Source organism: Hyperoodon ampullatus (genome assembly GCF_949752795.1).
Source record: "Hyperoodon ampullatus genome assembly, chromosome: 9".
Classification (NCBI taxonomy): domain Eukaryota; kingdom Metazoa; phylum Chordata; class Mammalia; order Artiodactyla; family Ziphiidae; genus Hyperoodon; species Hyperoodon ampullatus.
The window spans coordinates 39,724,276-39,746,948 of NC_136922.1; the positions used below are offsets into that span (position 1 = coordinate 39,724,276).

A 22,673-nucleotide genomic window follows, 5' to 3' on the forward strand; every position below is an offset into this window, starting at 1 on the left:
CAAAAGCTTTGAAGTTTCATTAGGTCCCATTTGTTTATCTTTGTTTTTATTTCCATTTCTCTAGGAGGTGGGTCCAAAAGGATCTTGCTGTGATTTATGTCATAGAGTGTTCTACCTTTGTTTTCCTCTAAGAGTTTGTTAGTTTCTTGCCTTACATTTAGGTCTTTAATCCATTTTGAGCTTATTTTTGTGTATGGTGTTAGGAAATGATCTAATCTCATACTTTTACATGTCCCTGTCCAGTTTTCCCAGCACCACTTATTGAAGAGGCTGTCCTTTCTCCACTATACATTCCTGCCTCCTTTATCAAAGATAAGTTGACCATATGTGTGTGGGTATATCTCTGGGCTTTCTATCCTGTTCCATTGATCTATCTTTCTGTTTTTGTGCCAGTACCACACTGTCTTGATTACTGTAGCTTTGTAGTATAGTCTGAAGTCAGGGAGCCTGATTCCTCCAGCTCCGTTTTTCGTTCTCAAGATTGCTTTGGCTATTCGGGGTCTTTTGTTTTTCCAAATAAATTTTGAAATTTTTTTTTCTAGCTCTGTGAAAAATGCCAGTGGTAGTTTGATAGGGATTGCATTGAATCTGTAGATTGCTTTGGGTAGTAGAGTCATTTTCACAATATTGATTCTTCCAATCCAGGAGCATGGTATATCTCTCCACCTATTTGTATCATCTTTAATTTCTTTCATCAGTGTCTTATAATTTTCTGCATACAGGTCTTTTGTCTCCTTAGATAGGTTTATTCCTAGATATTTTATTCTTTTTGTTGCAGTGGTAAATGGGAGTGTTTTCTTGATTTCATTTTCAGATTTTTCATCATTAGTGTACAGGAATGCCAGATTTCTGTGCATTAATTTTGTATCCTGCTACTTTACCAAATGCATTGATTAGTTCTAGTAGTTTTCTGGTAGCATCTTTAGGATTCTCTATGTATAGTATCATGTCATCTGCAAACAGTGACAGCTTTACTTCTTTTCCAATTTGGATTCCTTTTATTTCCTTTTCTTCTCTGATTGCTGTGGCTAAAACTTCCAAAACTAGGTTGAATAAGAGTGGTGAGAGTGGGCAGCCTTGTCTTGTTCCTGATCTTAGTGGAAATGGCTTCAGTTTTTCACCATTGAGGACAATGTTGGCTGTGGGTTTGTCATATATGGCCTTTATTATGTTGAGGAAAGTTCCCTCTATGCCTACTTTCTGCAGGGTTTTTATCATAAATGGGTGTTGAATTTTGTCGAAAGCTTTCTCTGCATCTATTGAGATGATCATATGGTTTTTCTCCTTCAACTTGTTAATATGGTGTATCACATTGATTGATTTGCGTATATTGAAGAATCCTTGCATTCCTGGAATAAACTCCACTTGATCATGATGTATGATCCTTTTAATGTGCTGTTGGATTCTGTTTGTTAGTATTTTGTTGAGGATTTTTGCATCTATGTTCATCAGTGATATTGTCCTGTAGTTTTCTTTCTTTGTGACATCCTTGCCTGGTTTTGGTATCAAGGTGATGGTGGCCTCGTAGAATGAGTTTGGGAGTGTTCCTTCCTCTGAAATTGTTTGGAAGAGTTTGAGAAGGATGGGTGTTAGCTCTTCTCTAAATGTTTGATAGAATTTGCCTGTGAAGCCATCTGGTCCTGGGCTTTTGTTTGTTGGAAGATTTTTAATCACAGTTTCAATTTCAGTGCTTGTGATTGGTCTATTCATATTTTCTATTTCTTCCTGATTCAGTCTTGGCAGGTTGTGCATTTCTAAGAATTTGTCCATTTCTTCCAGGTTGTCTATTTTATTGGCATAGAGTTGCTTGTAGTAATCTCTCATGATCTTTTGTATTTCTGCAGTGTCAGTTGTTACTTCTCCTTTTTCATTTCTAATTCAATTGATTTGCGTCTTCTCCCTTTTTTTCTTGATGAGTCTGGCTAATGGTTTGTCAATTTTGTTTATCTTCTCAAAGAACCAGCTTGTAGTTTTATTGATCTTTGCTATCGTTTCCTTCATTTCTTTTTCATTTATTTCTGATCTGATCTTTATGATTTCTTTCCTTCTGCTAGCTTTGGGGGTTTTTTGTTCTTCTTTCTCTAATTGCTTTAGGTGCAGGGTCAGGTTGTTTACTCGAGATGTTTCCTTTTTCTTAAGGTGGGATTGTATTGCTATAAACTTCCCCCTTAGAACTGCTTTTGCTGCATCCCATAGGTTTTGGGTCATCGTGTCTCCATTGTCATTTGTTTCTAGGTATTTTTAAATTTTCTCTTTGATTTCTTCAGTGATCACTTCGTTATTGAGTAGTGTATTGTTTAGCCTCCATGTGTTTATATTTTTTACAGATCTTTTCCTGTAATTGATGTCTAGTCTCATAGCATTGTGGTCGGAAAAGATACTTGATACAATTTCAATTTTCTTAAATTTACCAAGGCTTGATTTGTGACCCAAGATATGATCTATCCTGGAGAATGTTCCATGAGCACTTGAGAAAAATGTGTATTCTGTTGTTTTTGGATGGAATGTCCTATAAATATCAATTAAGTCCATCTTGTTTAATGTATCATTTAAAGCTTGTGTTTCCTTATTTATTTTCATTTTGGATGATCTGTCCATTGGTGAAAGTGGGGTGTTAAAGTCCCCTACTATGATTGTGTTACTGTCGATTTCCCCTTTTATGGCTGTTAGTATTTGCCTTATGTATTGAATACTCGGTTTTTCTATTGACTGTTTAAAATATGAAGTTCTCAAGTCCCTCCCTTCAGGAAGCTTGCACAAGCCTCTTAGATATCCTCATCCACCAGAGGGCAGACAGCAGAAGCAAGAAGAACTACAATCCTGCAGCCTATGGATCGAAAACCACATTCACAGAAAGATAGACAAATGAAAAGGCAGAGAACTATGTACCAGATAAAGGAACAAGATAAAACCCCAGAAAAACAACTAAATGAAGTTGAGATAGGCAATCTTCCAGAAAAAGAATGCAGAATAATGATAGTGAAGATGATCCAGGACCTCGGAAAAAGAATGAAGGCAAAGATCAAGAAGATACAAGAAATGTTTTACAAACACCTAGAAGAATTAAAGAACAAACACCTAGAAGAATTAAAGAACAAACAAACAGAGATGAACAATACAATAACTGAAATGAAAAATACACTAGAGGGAATCAAGAGCAGAATAAATGAGGCAGAAGAATGGATACCTGACCTGGAAGACAGAGTGGTGGAATTCACTGCTGCGGAACAGAATAAAGAAAAAGGAATGAAAAGAAATGAAGACAGCCTAAGAGACCTCTGGGACAACATTAAATGCACCAACATTCACTTTATAGGGGTTCCAGAAGGGGAAGAGAGAAAGGACCCGAGAAAATATGTGAAGAGCTTATAGTCGAAAACTTCCCTAATGTGGGAAAGGAAATAGCCACCCAAGTCCAGTAACTGCAGAGAGTCCCAGGCAGGATAAACCCAAGGAGAAACATGCCGAGACACATAGTAATCTAATTGGCAAAAATTAAAGACAAAGAAAAATTATTAAAACATGAAGTTCTCATTCCATTACTTTAATCTTTTAAATAAGAATCTGAAAAAAAAAAGTATATGCAAATGTAACATTTTTACTGGTACTGTAAAACTCATTTACTTTTTAATTCTTTGAATCAACAGAAACATTTAAACCTTTTCTATGGTTGATATTTTAATGCAAAGTACTATTTTATTTTATTTACTACCTTTTATTAAATGCCATTATTTCCCAACCTACTAGCTTTGCTGGTATTTTATTTTGTTAAGATTTACAAATGAGTTGTTAGGCATTTGCTCTCAGTTTCCATGATAGCTTAAAACTTAGTTTCTATTCATCAGAATTAGGAGTTGAATTTCATGATGGCATTGATTTAAACTTGTTCTAAAACAAAGTGATTCAATAGTAAAAGCTTGTTCTTTTTTTCTTTTTAGAATTACAATATATTAATTTTCATTAATAAAATCCATGTAATTCATAAGTAGTTGAAGTGAGATGAAAGTTTTTCTGAAGTTTTTGGGGCTTTTTTATCCTTAAGATAAACTCTTACTTTGATTTGCATAGTATTGGCCAGTTTCATCAATTTTTAGATTTCCCTGATATTTCTTTTGAAAAGTGATGTTTTGAAGATGTTGGGCCTCATTCATACAATTTACTTTTCTGTACACATATGTTGATAATTTTGCAGTATCTCTTGTATGGATTCAAAGAACCTCTGGTCTATCTACCAATTCTTTCTAATTCAATTATTTGATAATTGCCAGAACTCTCATTTTGACCATCCTTCCTTCTACTTTGGTGGGCATTAAGCAATGCATTACTTGGATATATACATAAGCTTCACAAATTGACTTTTTTCTTAGTCAAATAAACAAAGAGTTTGTTTTCTCTTCTACCACAAATCCTGACCCCCTTCTCAGGCCTTCCTGTGAACATGGACTTTGGAATGAGACAGAAGTGTTAAATGTGGTGTTATGGAACATTCCTGATGTTTTAAAGAATATTGTACGTGATATTAACTATTGTCTTTTAATTAATGTACCTGTCCTCAGTGACAAGTGAAAAATCACATTTTATAATATGAAAAAGTAATTGGAGTTCATTGGGGACCAGGGGGTATATTAAATGGTTACTAAGACAAATATAAAGCATGTGTAGAACTGAATGTAGAAGACATGAGGCAGAGAGAAGCCTTTTCCAAACTCTGAGTGCCAGAAACCTCGCCCACCCACAAAGCCATGAAGTTATCCACATGTTAAATGTTTAAGCAGTTTACTATTTTATAGGAGTGAATTTGCTACCTTTAAAAAAGATGAAGTTACATTCTTTTTTTGGGGGTGGGTGGGTAGGAAGAGATACATATCTTTTTTATGTAAGCATGAAAAAGAACATTTAGAAATGGCATCCTAACTCGGGAATATTGTTTTTCCTATAATTTACATGTAGTAAATTAGTGAATGGTGCAAAAAGAGACCAAAGAATATGTATTTGGTGTAGCTATAAGCAAATCTGCAGAACTCAACCTAGGTGAAATGTTTTGCTACATTTCAATGGATACAAGTGCTTGTATCCTGTCTAAACTGTTTATTAAGGCAAAAACATTTACATTTCTTGAGTTATCATGACCATTTTGCAACCTTCTGCTACAGTTGTATAAATCTGTCCTGTTTTTAAAATGAAAGTTGACTGTATTGTACCAACTCAATGTTTTCCTGGACCTCATAAGTAGCTGGTGTATTTTAGAATTCAAAATTAGTAGCACAGTGTTATGTATATGCTTAAATTTTACGTTATTGGTATTAGGAAGTACATCTGCTGGAGATTATCTTCCGGTTTTTATGATGTCATCAGACTTTCTCACATGGTGAAAGAGAATTTTGAGATGCATCCTACTTCTTCATGCTCAAATTTTATCAACCTGATTATATACATTTCATAAGGTCAATATCTGTATCTGTTTCTTTAAAAGTGACATATGTCAGCTACAATAATATTTAGCACATACTAAGTATTTAGAAAAGCTGCATTATTCTCCTACTTCTTTATGTCTTAAAGTTTCCCTATAATTTAAGTACTTGGTTTGGTGGTATGAAAAAATTAATAACCATAAACCTCTATTAAAAAGAATTAGGAGACCAGAAGGGGGAGCTCTCATGCCCTGAGATTATAGCAGAGCCCGACAGGAAGAAGAAACACTCCTCTTTCCTGGTGAAGACTCAGTGAATAGAAAGTCAGGGACTCTTTGTTTACTATAGCCCTCCAACTTCCTTTTCCCCCTCAATAAAAGCCTTCTCCTTTTCTTGCTGTGTGAGAATTTGCACATGGCTCACCATGGTTACAGACACTGAATCACAATTCTCTGATGATCCCAAATGAATAAACCCATCTTTGTTTTAGGTCAACAGTGGGGTAAATAGGCAGTTTGTAGGTATATAAATAGTTTGCCCAGAATTCACTTTTGCACACTACTTCCTTAATTTGTGGAATCTACGGTGAACAGAATTGACCTACTGATTTTTTTGAGTGCTGTTAACATTTTTTCTTTTCAAGGGGCCTAGAGTATGTTGAATCTTACAGACCTATAGCTGGAGTGAAAGCCTTCCATTCCTAGTTTAGAATCTCATGACTTGGTGAGAACTTTTAAAAACTATTGTACATATAGCATGTCCTTCAGTTCAACCTAGATGTTCTATGCTACAACATCTGTTTCTGTAAGAAAAATTAGCTTCTATGTCATTAGTAAATAAAGGAGTTAGGTCCATTTAATGTGAAGTTGCATCAGCTCGTGTGCAACTTTTCCTAGATGGAAAGAGCCAGAAAAGCAGGAATAGAATTATAACCTTGGGAGGAAAGAGAAACACCCTCGACTCAGCTGCTGCACTGGAAGCAGAAGCCTTTGACGTTAAAAAAAAATTTTGTCTGATGTATTAGTTTCTAAGAGAAGTACAGTCAAACATTCCTCTGTGTTTATGGATTTGGATATTGTTTTCTCATAATTCAGTCTTTTTTTTTTTGCTTTAAAATCTATGTTCTTAGTAATAAGGTTATGGTTATTATAAGTTTTGTTTTTTATTATGTACTGTTTTTCTTTATCTGTATTCATGTTTGTTTTTTTGGTCTTAACCCTATTATATTGCTACAACCTTCATTTTTGGTAGTATTTGCATGGTATGCCTTCTCATACCAGTACATACATAAATGTCTAATGAAAACTATCTTATCCTGTAAAGTACATACTTTCAGGATAGTTTTCATTAGACATTTATATTATAACTAGAATATAGTTAGGTTTTTCTTAAAAATCCAATCTGATAAATCTGTCACTTAAGAAAGAGTTAAAAAGTGTTACATTTATCTTTATTATTTTTATATTTGGGATTATTTCTACAAGCTTTTTTTTTGTTTACTGCTGTTGGCCAATTGTTTTGTTTGCTACTTTACTTTCCTCCTATGCATTGTTGCATCGACACAACTAATCCTTTAGTCCCTCTGCAAGTTTGGAAACTATACAATATAATTGTATATAGCTTTAATTAAATAGCATTACTTTTTTTTTTTTTTTTTTTTTTTTTTTTGAGGTACACGGGCCTCTCACTGTGGTGGCCTCTCCCGTTGCGGAGCGCAGGCTCTGGATGTGCAGGCTCAGCGGCCATGGCTCACGGGCCCAGCTGCTCCGCAGCATGTGGGATCTTCCCGGACTGGGGCATGAACCCGCATCCCCTGCATCAGCAGGCAGACTCTCAACCACTGCGCCACCAGGGAAGCCCCAGCATTACTTTTAATATACATAAATAGCTGTAAGTTAACCAAATGTAAGGTCTCTAATTTCTGTCCTTCAAAAAAAAAAAAAAGATTCAGCACACTTTATCTGTTGAACGTTCTCATTACAATATAATCTTGTCTCGAGTTTTAGGTTTACCATTTTTTTAGATTCCCAGAGTTATAGTTTATTTTTACAATTCATAGTTAATGTAATTAACTGGTATTTAAAAAATTAATTTTAGGCTCTGTTGTAGGACACTCTTTAAGGAAAATTAAAAATGAGTACCTGCTCCCAGCTCTGACTTCCCGGAGAGGTTCCCCAGCTCCTGGCAGCATGCGTTTCCTTCTGGGCCAACGCTAATGGCAGCTTCCTGGCACAGAGCTCATTCCCAGTTGTATCATAGTCATCTTTCCTTCTCTAATTAATGCATTACCAGCATTTCCACTCTTTCATTTCTGTGCATTTTAAATTTCTGTGCAGGCTATAATTACCAGTTATAGTGGTCTTTTCTGCTCCTTGTGCTATTTTTACACAAACTGTCTCCCTACCACCCACCTCCCTTACTTTAGTGCAAGATTTTTCTGAACTCAAATATTGTCAGGAAGACTTGTATTAAACAAGAAATGTCTGTCTGTCTAGCTATCTACCTAGGCTGGCAGTAAGGTTGCCCAGGTTGTGTATTGTGAAATTCTAGGGCATTCCATTCACCTAAAGTATGTTGGGCAAGGTGGCTGCTAGCATTTCATGGTATCTGAATAGTACAGGTAATTACACAGTTAAAAGAGTTAAACAGTCCTCTGAGACTTTTAACTCCAAACAGTAGTATTGTTCCCCAGCCCAACTGGTATGGGGCTATGTAGTGTTTGGGCCATATGGGCTCCGGAGAGACTCTTACCCTAAGCCTGTCCCCTGGCTTCAGATCCATACCGTGACTGCAGTTTCCAAAATTGCCTCAGTGTTGGGGAATTAGCCTGCTTTTTGTAGCAAGCACTTCACAGCAGTTTTAGGTTCAAACTCCTAAGAGTGGAAGCCTTTATAGCACTAGTTTGACCAACTTTGTGAAAGACTACAGGGCAGGGAAAAAGGCAGGGCAGAGGTGGGCGTGTCTTCTGCTTTAGCTCCTGAGCTCATCATCTCACATGAGTTTAGGGACTGCTTTTTTCTCCCCACTTCTCCCTTTACCTTGGTTTCTCAGGGGTGAGGGAAGGAGATCACAGAAGGTGGTATGTGAGCCATCCTTTCAGAAGGCTTCAGCTGCAAATTGGGACTGACATCTTTTGCAACAGCTAATAGTCATTAGCTTCCAGGTACCAGCAAGGGGAACACCTGGCTATAAGGTGAATTACTTTGAAGGAAGGTCTAGTATTTATAGTTCATTCACAATTCTTCCAGCCTGGGTGTGGTTCACCAGTCAGGAGTTAGTTTTACCATAAGTAATGCTACCTGGTAAAAAAGCTGAACTTTCACTTTCATAAGTTTTCAGGGAAACAGAGCTTAGGGGAAGGTGAGCCCAGGGTTTCAGGGTTACATGGTCTTTTCTTCAGCTATTCAGCAGATAGAAAAGCCTGAAACTATTCTTTCTGCTTTTTATCTTCCAAAAACATTTCTTTTTTGCTTTTCTTCTTTTGGTTTATGAATTGGACATTTTTAAGGGAAAAAGTCTTTACTGTTACCTTAGATTTCAAGAGGTAGCAGCTATATGTATATGTTTGTAGAAAAGAGCACAGATCACCCTGAGACCTTAAATTTAAATGAAAAATAATGCTTAAAAAATAGTCACTTGAATAATTTCAAGAAAAACACTAACACTGCTAAAAGAATTCTGTATAAAATTCTTCTGGATTTACTTTAAGAAGTAGATTATTATTAAATTCCAATTATTACTTTGAAAGGGATTCTTCTAAAAAACTTTATGTATTTGGATAAGCAGTCCCTTGAATTTTATTGTTATTGTTAATTTCTTAAGCTATTTATTTCTATCTAGCCTAGTTTCAAATTACAAATTAGGAAGTAAGTTGAAAGAATTGATGAAATCATATATTCTTTATATCAATACACTTGACTCTGACACAAATTGAAATAGAATATTAGCATTTTATACTTTTTGATTAGTGTTTACTGCATCTGTATTTATAAAGGATGATTCATTTTATTAAGTATTTATGGGTTGAAATGATTAGAAGTTAATAAAATGATTAAAATAATTTCAATATTATATGTGTTTTAAGCTTCTTTAATGTCATACTTTTCAAGGGAAACTGAATGGTACTCTGATTGTTACCTTTTATATTATTTTGCAGGTGCAATTTCTTGATTATGAATCAGTACCATTTGGTCAGAAAATGGAAAACCTAATGCAGATTAGAGAATTTGCCAAGGAAGTGAAAAAAGCAAATATTTTATTATATGGCCTTCTCGTATATTACCCACAGGTAGGTAAAATGTTGGTCTCTTCAGATTGTATGTTTTTTAGACTACAGTTTTATTGGTGGGAACCTGATTTTGTTAAAAGCAAAGAAATATTTTTTAAAATTTGGGTTGGAAAATTACTTATCTACTCATGTTCTGCAGCAGGTAGAAACTCTTGACTCTAAGGGAAAATTAAAAATCAAAACAAGTGTTTTGATTGGGGGAAAGAAAGATGAAAATTGGCAAAGATCTCAACTAGGTAGCCCACATAAAATTGCCAGATATGCAAATAAAAATACAGAATCCCCAGTTAAGTTTGAATTTCAAATAATTAAAAAATAATTTTATTTTTAATTCCAATTTTGGAATTTGAATTTCATATTTAACTGGACTTTTGTATTTAACTGGCAACTCTAAGGTCACAGTCTTAGCCCTTTGTATAATTTAAAGTTGTTTATTCCTTTAATGCTGTGCTAAAGATGTTGGTAATCAAGACTTTAATCATTTGAAAGCAGTGGCTGGCATTTGGGTTACATGAGGGCATGGTATTTAACTAGACAAAAACTCTTATTGTCGCTGTCTTTTAATAGCAAGTTACTTAAGCTGAAGGCAAAATGAATTAGCATTATAGATTCTTTGTGCAGAGAAATGCTATTTAAATCAAACTGTTTGGAGAATCTATTAGAGAAAATGGATTTGCCCTTTGTGCATAGATACCTTTCATAGAACTTGCAGAAAGCTTCATGGTGTCTTAGAGGTATACCACATAGGAGTCAAGGAAGTAAAATAGTCAACTGCTTTTGTTTTTAGTGGTCTGGAGTAAGAGTGATTTGGTACTATATGGTTGACGAATAAAAGCTATTGTTTATGAAATATTTAAAGGTGCCTTTTTAGCCTGAAGATAACAACATTTCTTTTGAAACAAATGGATTTTAGTTGAACATAAGGGCCATCTTTTAGCCAGTTCCTTAGTTTTCTTTAACTTTGAGGTTGTTTTCTCTGCTTCTGACATAGACAAGCATGACCTCCAGTTGGTCCTAAGGACAAGGCAAAGTTTAGTTCACTTAGGATCATGGAATTGTAAAATGTTGGTGCTGTATGGTTCCTGAAGTCAGCACAACCAAGGCCTAAAGAGAGACATATAGTTGCCCAAGGACATAAAACTGGCAGAGTAAGAATAAGAACTCAGGTCTGTATCTTCCTTCAGGAATGTTTCCTCTTCAATATTGTCTTTGGTTGTACCCTAGGTTAATGTGGTGGGAAAAGGAAATCAGTTATTTCTCTTGTGCCATGCAAAGGAGTCATGGACTAATGCTATGCTATACAGGTATAAAATAGAGTTCACTCAGGAAAACCTCAGAAGCTGAGGAATGGTAGAGCACACACAGTTCTGGAACTCTCTTTGTCCTATGATTTAGACTAAGCACAAAGGGTCTGTAGCTGACTTTCTAGTGGAGGGTCTGGTTGCCAGTTGAAATAGAGCATGGAATTTCAGAGAAAAAGTATGTTTTAGCATAAGTATGTCCCAAATGTTACATGGACCATATTTGCACAAAAAATTCTTTATTGTTATTCTGAATTTCAAGTATAACTGGGCATCTTGTGTTTTATTTGCTAAACCTGGTAGCAACTGTAGAGTTCATATTTACATAAAAGTATTCATTTTTTTCACACTTGACATGTTCTACCCTTTTATGGAATGGAGTACTGTGAGTATCTATGTGACTCTGTACCTATGAAGGCTCCCTGATTGGAAAAGTAGCCTTGTTGAAAAGGAGGCGCCTTTGCAGCCCACTGCTTGGTATCTGACTGCTCTTTTAAGCACACCTGGATCTGCTAAGCCAGCTGTCTACTAAGTTACCAAAAGTGGGAAAAAGATGGTCCTGCAAGCCCTTCAGGATATGTCTCTCATTGCTTTAGGATGCAAAGATAGCTTGCTTAGGTGTTGCTTGTCTCTTCTTAACATTTCAGTAATGATGTTTCAACTATGTGAAAATGTTTAAAATGAAAGGTTTACTTTTGTCCTTAAAGACACAGATGTGAATTGACTTTTACTAGCCCAACACACTGTCCAATGCATAATTCCACCTTAAAGAGCATTTACTAAGAGATCCTGGGATGTTTGTTAGATATGCCATTAAAAAAGAGCTGTGGTTAAAAAATTGGAGAGGCGGCAGTGAATAGAGTTAAACAGACTTCTTTAATGAGGGCTTCTCACCAATCCTTAATATACTGATGGGCATTTCATATCTCCAACCTGGGGACAAGGGCTATGCCATTTTCCATTTTCTCCTGTAATCCTTTAACCATAGATAAATCATGGGACTAATGTTCCCTAAAAGAAACTTTGAGAAACACTCCTCACAAGTATACCGTTAAGTAAAGAAAGCACTACCTCTGTACAGTCTTTTTCTACTTCAGTACTAATTTTTCCATTTAGTTAAAGCAGTACTTCTAACACCGAGTGCCTGCTTGACACTGCAAACACCAAGGATATGAAGATGTATAAGGTGGAGCTTTCATTCACTGTTGAGTGAAGAGTGTTGGTCTGCGCTTTCCACTGTGCTGTGAGATATAACTTTTTGTAGTGTTCATACACTGGACTTTGTTCCCTAAATCTAATTCATCTCTGTAAGAGCCATTAGGTATTTTGTAGGTAGTTATTGTGTATGCTTCTAAGTCTTTGATCAGTTAAACTTTTCTAGATTTTTTTTTAAAACCATTTTTTATAAGACACTAGCATCAGGTGCCTCTTCTTTGGATAGGTTTTCAGTTTATTGATAGCCCCTCCTTGGAAAAGAGAATGTATCAAATTGACTTCTGTATCTGTGTTACACATATGTTCTTTCTGGCTTAAAGAAAACCTCCCTTGTTATGTATGTGATATTTCTGTTAATGTAGATGGTCTTGATATTTGGCCACACCTTCACAGTGTTGATGTATATGATGTTTATAGTTAAATAGAATTACGTACGCTTTTTTCTTTTTAAACACATGATGCTATTAAACCTCTGTTTGTGTTTGTATAGAGTTCTTTTACACACATCTATAGGAGTTTTTGTGTTTGGCAATTTTAAGCTGATTAGTTTTATTCTATTATTTCAGTCTTTCATTGTCTTTTTTGATCTAGATTATAACATATGATTAATTAGCTATAGTTTCTTGCATCATATAATTTACAAATTAGATGTCATCTATATTTTGTATATACCTTTAAGGAAAAAATTGATTTGGATAAAGCTAAGGATTGATTCCTTCTTTAGTATCTATAAATCTTCTACAATGTTGTCTGTGATCAATTACTGATAATTTAATAATTCAGTCACTGACAAATGCATCTAATTTTATAATAGCTCAACTCAATTTCTCCATATTTTCTCTACTGATATAAGAAACTTTAACAAATACTTTACTTAACTCTAGATAAGCTTTATTTGTGTGTTTTTTCTGCCTTTGAGAGAGATTATTTGCTAAATTATTGAATATGCTAGTTTCTTATCTATATCACCATAGTAAGGCACTATTAACGTTTTTTCCCAAAATCGACTTTAAAATATTCTAGTGGCCTCAAAAAATTAATAATTTAAAATGAGCTCTTCGTGGGTAGCTTAAACTTAGAGTTATAGATCAAGTGACAGGCTTCACTGTGTATATAGATGTATCTATACATTTATATACACACACACATATAAATATAAGTAAAAAATGTTTGACCATAGTATAAAGTTTTCTAATATTATCATCCAGTTTTCAGTTCCTCAAGTTGTAAACAAATCAGGAAAGATTTGAAATTTATACTCTAGACTAGAAATGTAGCATAAAGCTTGCATTTACAATTTGTTGAATGAATTTAAATCAGGTCCTATCCCTTTTTAAAAAATACCATACAAAAATAACTATGAATAATTAAAACCAGTTTTTATAGTTGAGTCTGTATAAAGGATCTTAGTCCCTTTTAAGTGTTACTTTAAATAATTCTATGCATAAAATATTATTCTTCATCCTGTTAATCCAGCTTTGTTATGCAAACCATCACTGAGGTCCATGGTATAAAATTATGTGTTTGGGGAACATGTTTTAGTTATTTGAAAATCTGTATCTGATAATATGGCTGTGAACATATACAGACTTAGTATTTCTGTCATGAACTGTTCAAGCCAGTAGCTTACAAGTTTACAGTCTTAATTTTGTTGAAATCTAAAATGTTTTAATGATAACTTTGTTTTTTAAGGCAAATATTTGCGAGTTTACATTTTAAAATAATATTCCTTAAAACTGTGATAGTAAGTAAACTATTTCCCTGAGTTCTGTGAGCCATTCAAGAAGTGGACTGTAGGAACCCGTGACCTATAGCTTGTTGGTCAGAAGTACAGATGGCATCCGAAGTAGAAGTCAGCCTGGTGGGACTGAGCCCTTAAGCCTGGGGTGTGTGGTCAGTGCTAACTCCAGGTAGTGAGTGTCAGAACTGTTCAGTGTGGGAAAAATAAAACACACATTTGGTGGCAGAAGTGTTGAGAACAGAAAAACAATCTTTAGGCCAGTATAAAACTTGCTATATCTGTTATCTACCCAGTCCCACCGGAGGTTTTCCAAATTGTGGACATTCTTTCAGCTTAGGTGCCTAGTGAAAATGTTGTGAATCAGTGTCCCCAGCAAACTTAACAGTGAACATGTAGCGTGAAAAAGAAATTAGACTCCGTTGTCACTGTAATACAACTTAAACTCTACTGACCATTTTACAGGTAAAACTTCTAGGTTACAACGATTATTCCTTTGATTAGTAACTTTTTTGTACAGACATTACAACATTGAATAATCCACTCAACTGATTTTTTGCACTCAGCTTTACTTATCCACCATCTTCACAAAGATAACATGAGACATCTTATTAGGTATTTTCCTGAAGTCCAGATCTGGGATTTGTACAGCTGTCCCTTGCTTGAGTAATCTACTGGTATTCTCAAAGAAAGAAATAAGTTTAAGTTGTTTAAATGAACATACATTAGACCCCACTAATAAATGATTGGTTTTATATGCCAGTAGCTTTTTTTTTTTTTTTTTTTTTTTGCGGTACGCGGGCCTCTCACCATTGTGGCCTCTCCCGTTGCGGAGCACAGGTTCTAGACGCGCAGGCTCAGCGGCCATGGCTCACGGGCCCAGCCGCTCCGCGACATGTGGGATCTTCCCGAACCGGGGCATGAACCCGCGTCCCCTGCATCGGCAGGCGGACTCCCAACCACTGCGCCACCAGGGAAGCCCTATGCCAGTACCTTTTTAAACACTGGGTCTTAGAAAAATCTCCAGCTGACAATATTATAGTCACCTGAGGAATTAAGTATACAGATTCCTAGTCTGTACACCCCTGACTCTATTTCAAGAGATCAGGGATATCCCTGGGGCTCTATGTTTCACAAGCTCAAACTGTGATGAAAGTTTAGTATGAGCCAGATTTAAATGACTGATGCAGGTCAGTGGTCCTTCATTACACTGGCATGTTAGAATCACTGATTTCCCTTTGTAATCTGTGTAGGACTGTCACATCAGTGGAGGCTCTGATATACCAAGTGGTATAATAGAATGTTGATTAAGTTTGGTAAGGGAGTGAAGAATAGCCATTTGAAAAAGTTTCTCAGGTAACCGAAATCATGTCTTCGTGTTCATTAAGGACAACTGTTCTAAACACTCAAAAACTCTCAGTAAAATAAGGCAGTTATATTGATAAACATAATTAGTTGGAAACAAAAAAAGTGTATCATTGATTGTTTAAAAGACGGATTTTGAAAAGGTATTTTGTAGCTTTATAGAATTTCTCAAGAGTCACAGGACCAAGATTGGATACTAGCCAGCCAGGAACAGTACAGTTAACAGAAATGCTCAACCATCCTGTGGGACTGTGCTAAGAAAAATGCCTCCCATCCCTGATTCTGCTTATATAATATGCTAGGGGACCATGGGTAGGAACTCTACCATAGCTGATCCATAAAATGAAAAGTCTCTTCCCTAGATCTAGTCTCCTTGTTCTGGTACCACTTCCACCTTCTAAGTCTCCTCCGTGTGCATAATAGAATCTATAGAATTTAGATGCTGCAGAATCTGGGGAAATATAGCTTGGTTTTTTTCTCTGTAGTCTCTATAGCGCAGAAGTGAAAGATGGGCTATGGTTAGGGAAGGCATTGCTTGTGCCACTTTGCAATATCAGCCCCATCTATCTTATAGAATCCTGTCTTAGGTTGGAATGAAATGAAACAGAGCACCTTTAACATGTGTTTACATTCAAGGGCTTGTTATTTGTCTATATCCAGGCTTTCCATATGGTGTCTGCCACAAATACACATTTTTAAATATAATTTTGCATATGAACTTTTATAATAATGAAATTTGCAAAGTCTATAAAATTTATTTGTAGCAGTTTTATATTTAATCTGTGCATTTTATGTACTCAGGGCTTTAGAGATGAGGCACACAGGTTCATGGTTAAAGAGTTTCCTAAAATTATTATAACTGATTATTTCTTACATTGAATTAGTATCTTCCCCTTAACTGAAAAACAAGGGATATAAGTTTTCTAGGCCTTGGATTCTCCATTTTAAAATGCAGAAGTCAGAACTTCTGTTTGAAAGCATTTATCAGATGAGAAAGAGGAGACACAGGAAGTGTGCAGGCTGTGTCATGTGGTACCATCAACCATCTCTCACTCTGACACGGGAATTCTAGAACTGGGCCTGGGTTTTCTTTCCTCTCCCTATGTGACCATAAACTTCATCTATACTATTATTTCCTTTATTTTATTCAGAATTACTCATTATTGTTTGTGTATTTTGTTCTAGTTCAGAGAGGGAACTGTTCTCTTTTTTTTGTCAGACACCTTAATAAAGTAGAAGACAAGGGTGTTGCCTTAGTCTGTTCTGCTGCTATAGCAGATACCATAGATTGGAGGCTGGAAGTCTGAGATCAGGATGCCAGCATGTTTGAGTTCTAGGGAGTTCTTGGTTTTAGAGCACTGTTTTCTTATTGTATGCTCACAGAGCAGGGAGAGGGTGAGGCCTCTAGAGACCTAATTCTGTGGATGAGGACTCCACTCTAACGAGTTAATCACCAACTGAAGGTCTCTCTTCCTAATAGCGTCACGTCACGTAGGAGTTAGGATTTCAACATATGAATTTGGACAAGGGGCACAAAGATTCAGTCCATGACAGGGAAGGAATTAACATCCATTAGAGAAAGGTTAAGGGAAATATTAAATATGTTAGCACGTCAGGAGTATGTGCCGTTTGTTATCTATTCCTTATCTTCTGTTTCCTTTCTTCTCCTTTGTACTGTCATTTTACTGGGTTTGATACAGTGGGAAACAGGACTTTTGAAAGCAATAGTTGGCTTAGTGTTTTTGTAAGATGGGGCCATTGGAAAGGACTACATCAGGCAGAGCTACAGAAAACAAGTCTTGAAGAGGTCAGGGATAAAACAGGGGAGCCCTTACCTTCTCCCTGCTCCTGAATGCCACTGTCTCCTCTCTTCCTACAACCACTGTGGCTCTGGGAGGCATATAGAAAAAGGAGGAAAGTGGGCTTCCCTGGTGGCGCAGTGGTTGGGAGTCTGCCTGCCGATGCAGGGGACGCGGGTTCGTGCCCTGGTCCGGGAGGATCCCGCATGCCGCGGAGCGGCTGGGCCCGTGAGCCATGGCCGCTGGGCCTGCGTGTCCGGAGCCTGTGCTCCGCAATGGGAGAGGCCACAACAGTGAGAGGCCCGCGTACCGCAAAAAAAAAAAAAAAAAAAAAAAAAAAGGAGGAAAGTTACCAAAGCAGTTCTGTAATTTTTTGTTTGTAAAAGACTTATGAGGATCCTTTTATAAACCTCCAAAATAGGATGTGAAATGGTGAAATGAAGTTGTTTGGCAAAACATTAAATTAGATAAAGATGTGTAAATTGTTCTTCTGTCCAAAGTGTAAGCAAGATCTCTCTACTTGATGGGTTAAGTACTATTGTCTTTCTCTGTTGTCTGGGTTTTGAAGGTTTTGTGTGTACTATAAAGGACATCCAGAAAACATTCTTGACAATGAATCTCTTTGTAATTACTTCAGGTAAATTCAAAATAAAACATTAAGAACTACATGAACAGGTCCAGCTGCTCTCGGATACCTTTGTGCCAAAAGACCTGAATTTGTAGGATGCAATTTACACCAATCTTTCCTCTCAAATGCACCCCATTTCTCTGTGTTCTTAGCCTTCAAGTATGTGTGATCACTTGGAGAACAAATAGATGCATGCTATCAAGTAACAGAACACAGATTTGTTTTTAATGAAAATCTTTGGGGAGATTAGACTTAAAACTCTACTCCCTGCAGTGAGCAATTACTTGGAATTTAGCTGAATTATTTACTAAACTCACATTACTTTCCATGCCATCATACGGCATGTACACCAAACACGCAGCACCAAATCTGTTTACAGAAACCCATAATATCCTGTTCAGAGTAATCAGGCTTTTCAACTTGGGAATTTTGATGAGACTAAATATTTTTCACTTTCAAATTGTTTTGGCTTTTATTATTTAGATTTAGTCATTCTTTGGGAAAATAGGAAGGTTATGAAAGATAATGTCTCTTCAAAACGTGTGTTTGACGTAAAATAGCTAGCTAGTGGGAAGCAGCCTCATAGCACCGGGAGATCAGCTCGGTGCTTTGTGACCACCTGGAGGGGTGGGATAGGGAGGGTGGGAGGGAGGGAGATGCAAGAGAGAGGGGATATGGGGATATATGTATATGTATAGCTGATTCACTTTGTTATAAAGCAGAAACTAACACACCATTGTAAAGCAACTATACTCCAATAAAGATGTTAAAACAAACAAAAAACAAACAAAAAACAACTGTGTGTTTGGAAAACTGAAACTATTTTCAGGGAGTTTGGTTAGCTTACTTGGCAGACTCATCAGGGAGAGTAGCAATAAGCTATTATACTTAGACATATCTAAATGAAATGGATTATTACTTACAAACTTCTGCTACAGAACTCTCCTTAATTTTTTTGAATAAAAAAAGCAAAAGTATGAATGAAAAAGACCATGGAAAATTCTTAATGAACTAAATCCTTTGAACAATGTATTAGCTAACTATCACTGCATAACAAATTACCCCAAAACTTAGTTGCTTAAAACTACATATATAATCTGACAGTCTCTGTGGGTCTCTGGCTCTGGGTCTTTCTCAAGGCTATAGTCATCTTAAGGCTACACTGAGAATGATCTGCTTCCTAGCCACTTAGCTGGCTGTTGAAAGGATTCAGTTTCTCTGGGCTGAGTCTTCAGGTCTTCAGAAGCTCATGGTTGGAGGCCAGCCTCTATTCTTTGTCATGGGGGTTTGTCCATAGAGCATCCCTCAATATCAGAGCAAGCAAGAGAGAGAAAATGAAGACACAAGTCACAGTCTTCTGTAACGTAATCACCAAGTGACATCCTGTCACTTTTATTGTATTCTGTTCATTGGAAACAAATGACACAGTTTTACCTACACACAGGGAAGGTGATTTACATGGGGCATGGCTACCAGTAGGTAGTGATCGCTGGGAGCCATATCAGACGCTGCCCACCACAATAATACCAGAATGCTAATATTACAGGCTAAAAATTATATTTCTTGCTACCCACTCCAAGCAAAGTAAGGGGTTTGTAACCTAAATAGGGCCAGAAATGTGTTAAGGTGAAAAACATGCACACAGATTTTACATATATGTATACATACATACACGTACATATGATTACACAAACTTACTTTTTTCTTTTTTTTTTTTTTTTGGAATTTTGCCCTTTTTTAAAAAATTTTATTTATTTATTTATTTATTTATGGCTGTGTTGGCTCTTCGTTTCTATGCGAGGGCTTTCTCTAGTTGCGGCAAGTGGGGGCCACTCCTCATCGCGGTGCGCGGGCCTCTCACTATCACGGCCTCTCGTTGCAGAGCACAGGCTCCAGATGCGCAGGCTCAGTAATTGTGGTTCACGGGACTAGTTGCTCCGCGGCATGTGGGATCTTCCCAGACCAGGGCTTGAACCCGTGTCCCCTGCATTGGCAGGCAGATTCTCAACCACTGCGCCACCAGGGAAGCCCCCAAACTTACTTTTTTCTTGACACTTGAGTAGAGTAGTAACAGCTAGAGACAGTATAGCAGGGAAGTGGGGAGCCAACGAAATGGAAACTTAGTTTTATGTTATCTGTACAATTTTAAAAAGCTTGATTTAGGTCAGATCCACATCAAATAAATTAGGGAGCATACATTCATAGATAGGCTCTATTATTTCAGTTCAGGTTAGTAAAGCTAGTATTACAAAATAATTGCTATAAAATGGTGGCTTTGCATTTGAGGGAGTTGAGACTCATTACAGTGGAGTATATAACCCACAAGTGTTGTGTCTCAGAGGCTTGAAAAACAGTTTCCAGGAAACAGTTGCTGTAGTAAGTCAGGAGAACTAGAAATTAAAAGAAGCCAGTGAATCTGACAACTGGAATCGTTTTGGTAATCTTCAGGGTAGACGTGTTTGTGGACTTGTAGAAAGCATTGAGAAACTTCATTGGGCGTTGTCTGATTTCCTATAAACTGTTTCTCCAGTAAAACTCCTGCCATATTACTAATATCAATGAAAAGTTGGAAATAGGATTTAATTTCATTCATTACCCAAATTCTGATATTTTAACTAATGAAATAGAAAAAAAATAGGCATGGCAAATAGGTTGAAAGAATAAACTGAGTAATTATTCCCTGGGAAGTGGAGAGTTTTCTAATGCATGTGGCATTATTTCAGCCCTTTGAAATAAAACATGTTGTATATATATATATATACTGTTCACAGCAGTTTTATGTAGAATTTCCTTAAATAACATTAGAGGGAGGGAGATATCTTTCTCTGTTTATTTTCATTTTATGTAACTCTAATTACCCAAACTGCAGAAGCAGCTGTACAAAGAACTCTAAAATTGCAGTGTTTAACTGAATCAAGTAGAGAGAACATGATGTGCATGCTAGAGGACTTGAAAACGTCAAGCAGAGTGGGAAGTGAAACTAGATAGAAGCAATGTGAAGTCAAGATAATAAAGATTTAGCATTCTAAGCCAATGGCAATAAGTCTGAATACTTAGAAATATATGGGGCCTATTGACTTTTAGATATTGCGCCTCATTTAGATTAAGGGTAACATTTCCAAAATCTGGGACTATCTAAGGACCATGTTCCAGGAATGAGAGTTGGTTGTATGTAAGTTCCTTATTTTCTGCCGTAAACCATCAGGATTTAGAAAAGATAATAGTTTGTAAATTTAGAACATGTGTTTATTGCCTCTGAGAATCCTATCAACATTTCTGATTATGAACACAAAGGAAATATAGAGAGACCTTCTCCATTGAGAGTCAGGAAGCTATGAGTAATGTTTGGCATAAAGATTTGTGTATAGAAAACAGTGAAGTTTATTAGTTTTCCATCCATCTCATTACTCATCTTTGACAACTGGTAAGGAAATATATTTTAATTAAGCTTCAACTTTCTGTTACTGAATGCATAATGGCAATTATATACTAATGCTATTAGGAAATGAGTTGGTTTAATAGCAAACATATCTACAATCACTCTTTTAGAATCTGGATTTTAATGGGCAGAAAAAGTACAGATGTTTTACAAAGACACCATTCATGATTATTATTATGCTTCGGTCAGTGTTTATATTTTGTATGTTTCTAATCACTATATCATGCTGAAATCCTATATGATGAAGACTATAAGGAAAGAGTGTTCAAGAGTACCACAGATAATTTACCATTTTTTTCAGCTAAAATTATTTATTTTAATCTTTTGCATTTTTACTCTATTTCCTTTTTAAAAATACGATTCTCCATGTGTATTTATGGCCTAAAAGCTTCTGAATCGTAATAAATTTCATAACTAGGCCACAGATCTTCTGCTATATGGACAGACTTTTTACAAGGGGATTCAGGATCACAATAATTTAGCGTTTATTATAGGACATGCTGTACCTTTTTTATTGTTTACCACAAAGACTTTTTCATTAAAAGATTCAAAGAGAGGAAAGTTAATTTTTGTTCATTGGCTTGCAAGCTGAAATTTGGGAAATGTGAAATGTATTAAAATAGAGACCATTAAAGTAATCTATATACCACTTACTGGTAGTATGTCCTTACATTTAGTTTGTAGGTTTGAGCTAATCTTATGCTCCATTCTTTTTTTTTTTTTTTTTTTTTTTTGCGGAACGCAGGCCTCTCACTGTTGTGGCCTCTCCCACTGCGGAGCACAGGCTCCGGACGCGCAGGCCCAGCGGCCATGGCTCACGGGCCCAGCCGCTCCGTGGCATGTGGGACCTTCCCGGACCGGGGCACGAGCCCGTGTCCCCTGCATCGGCAGGCAGACTCTCAACCACTGCGCCACCAGGGAAGCCCCATACATACTCTTTTTTAAGATTCTTTTCCCATATAGGTCATTAAAGAGTATTGAGTAGAGTTTCCAGTGCTTTACAGTAGGTCCTTATCAGTTATCCATTTTATACATAGTCGTGTGTACATGTCAATCCCAATCTCCCAATTTATCCCTCCCCCCTCTTCCCCCTTGGTAACCATAAGTTTGTTTTTTACCTCTGTGACTCTATTTCTGTTTGGTAAATAAGTTCATTTGTACCATTAAAAGCAGAAATTAAAAACCATGAAAAAAACTCTTTTTGAGTTGGAAGAGTTCCGCAATAACGTGAACTGTTAAGCAACAATGGCTTTTTATATCTATGTTCTAGATGTTTTTGTTTCAGGTTTCTGCAAGCTTTCTCGCTGCATTATCATGTGAACAGTCATTGCCTGTTAGGTACCTGCTTTATTGCTTAAGGGAATTGATGACATGCCAATTTATTAATCTTTCACAATATTAGGCATTTAAATGTACATGATATTTACATTTTGAAAAGCCGTGTGATTTTACTTTTAGCAAAATTTTTGCAGAAAAATTTTAATGGACT

The 22,673-nt window shown here is 36.3% G+C and overlaps 1 protein-coding gene across 3 annotated transcripts in view; it reads left to right on the top strand.

Moving 5' to 3' along the window:
* CRPPA (CDP-L-ribitol pyrophosphorylase A) overlaps positions 1-22,673 on the top strand; it is a gene marked incomplete at both ends in the record, with an annotated part of 299,741 nt that overhangs the window by 179,341 nt on the left and 97,727 nt on the right. For all 3 annotated transcript variants that reach the window (XM_079711014.1, XM_079711015.1, XM_079711016.1), the window contains one exon: positions 9,568-9,699. In XM_079711014.1, the coding sequence (XP_079567140.1) occupies positions 9,568-9,699 (132 nt within the window). The remainder of the gene's footprint in view (positions 1-9,567; positions 9,700-22,673) is intronic.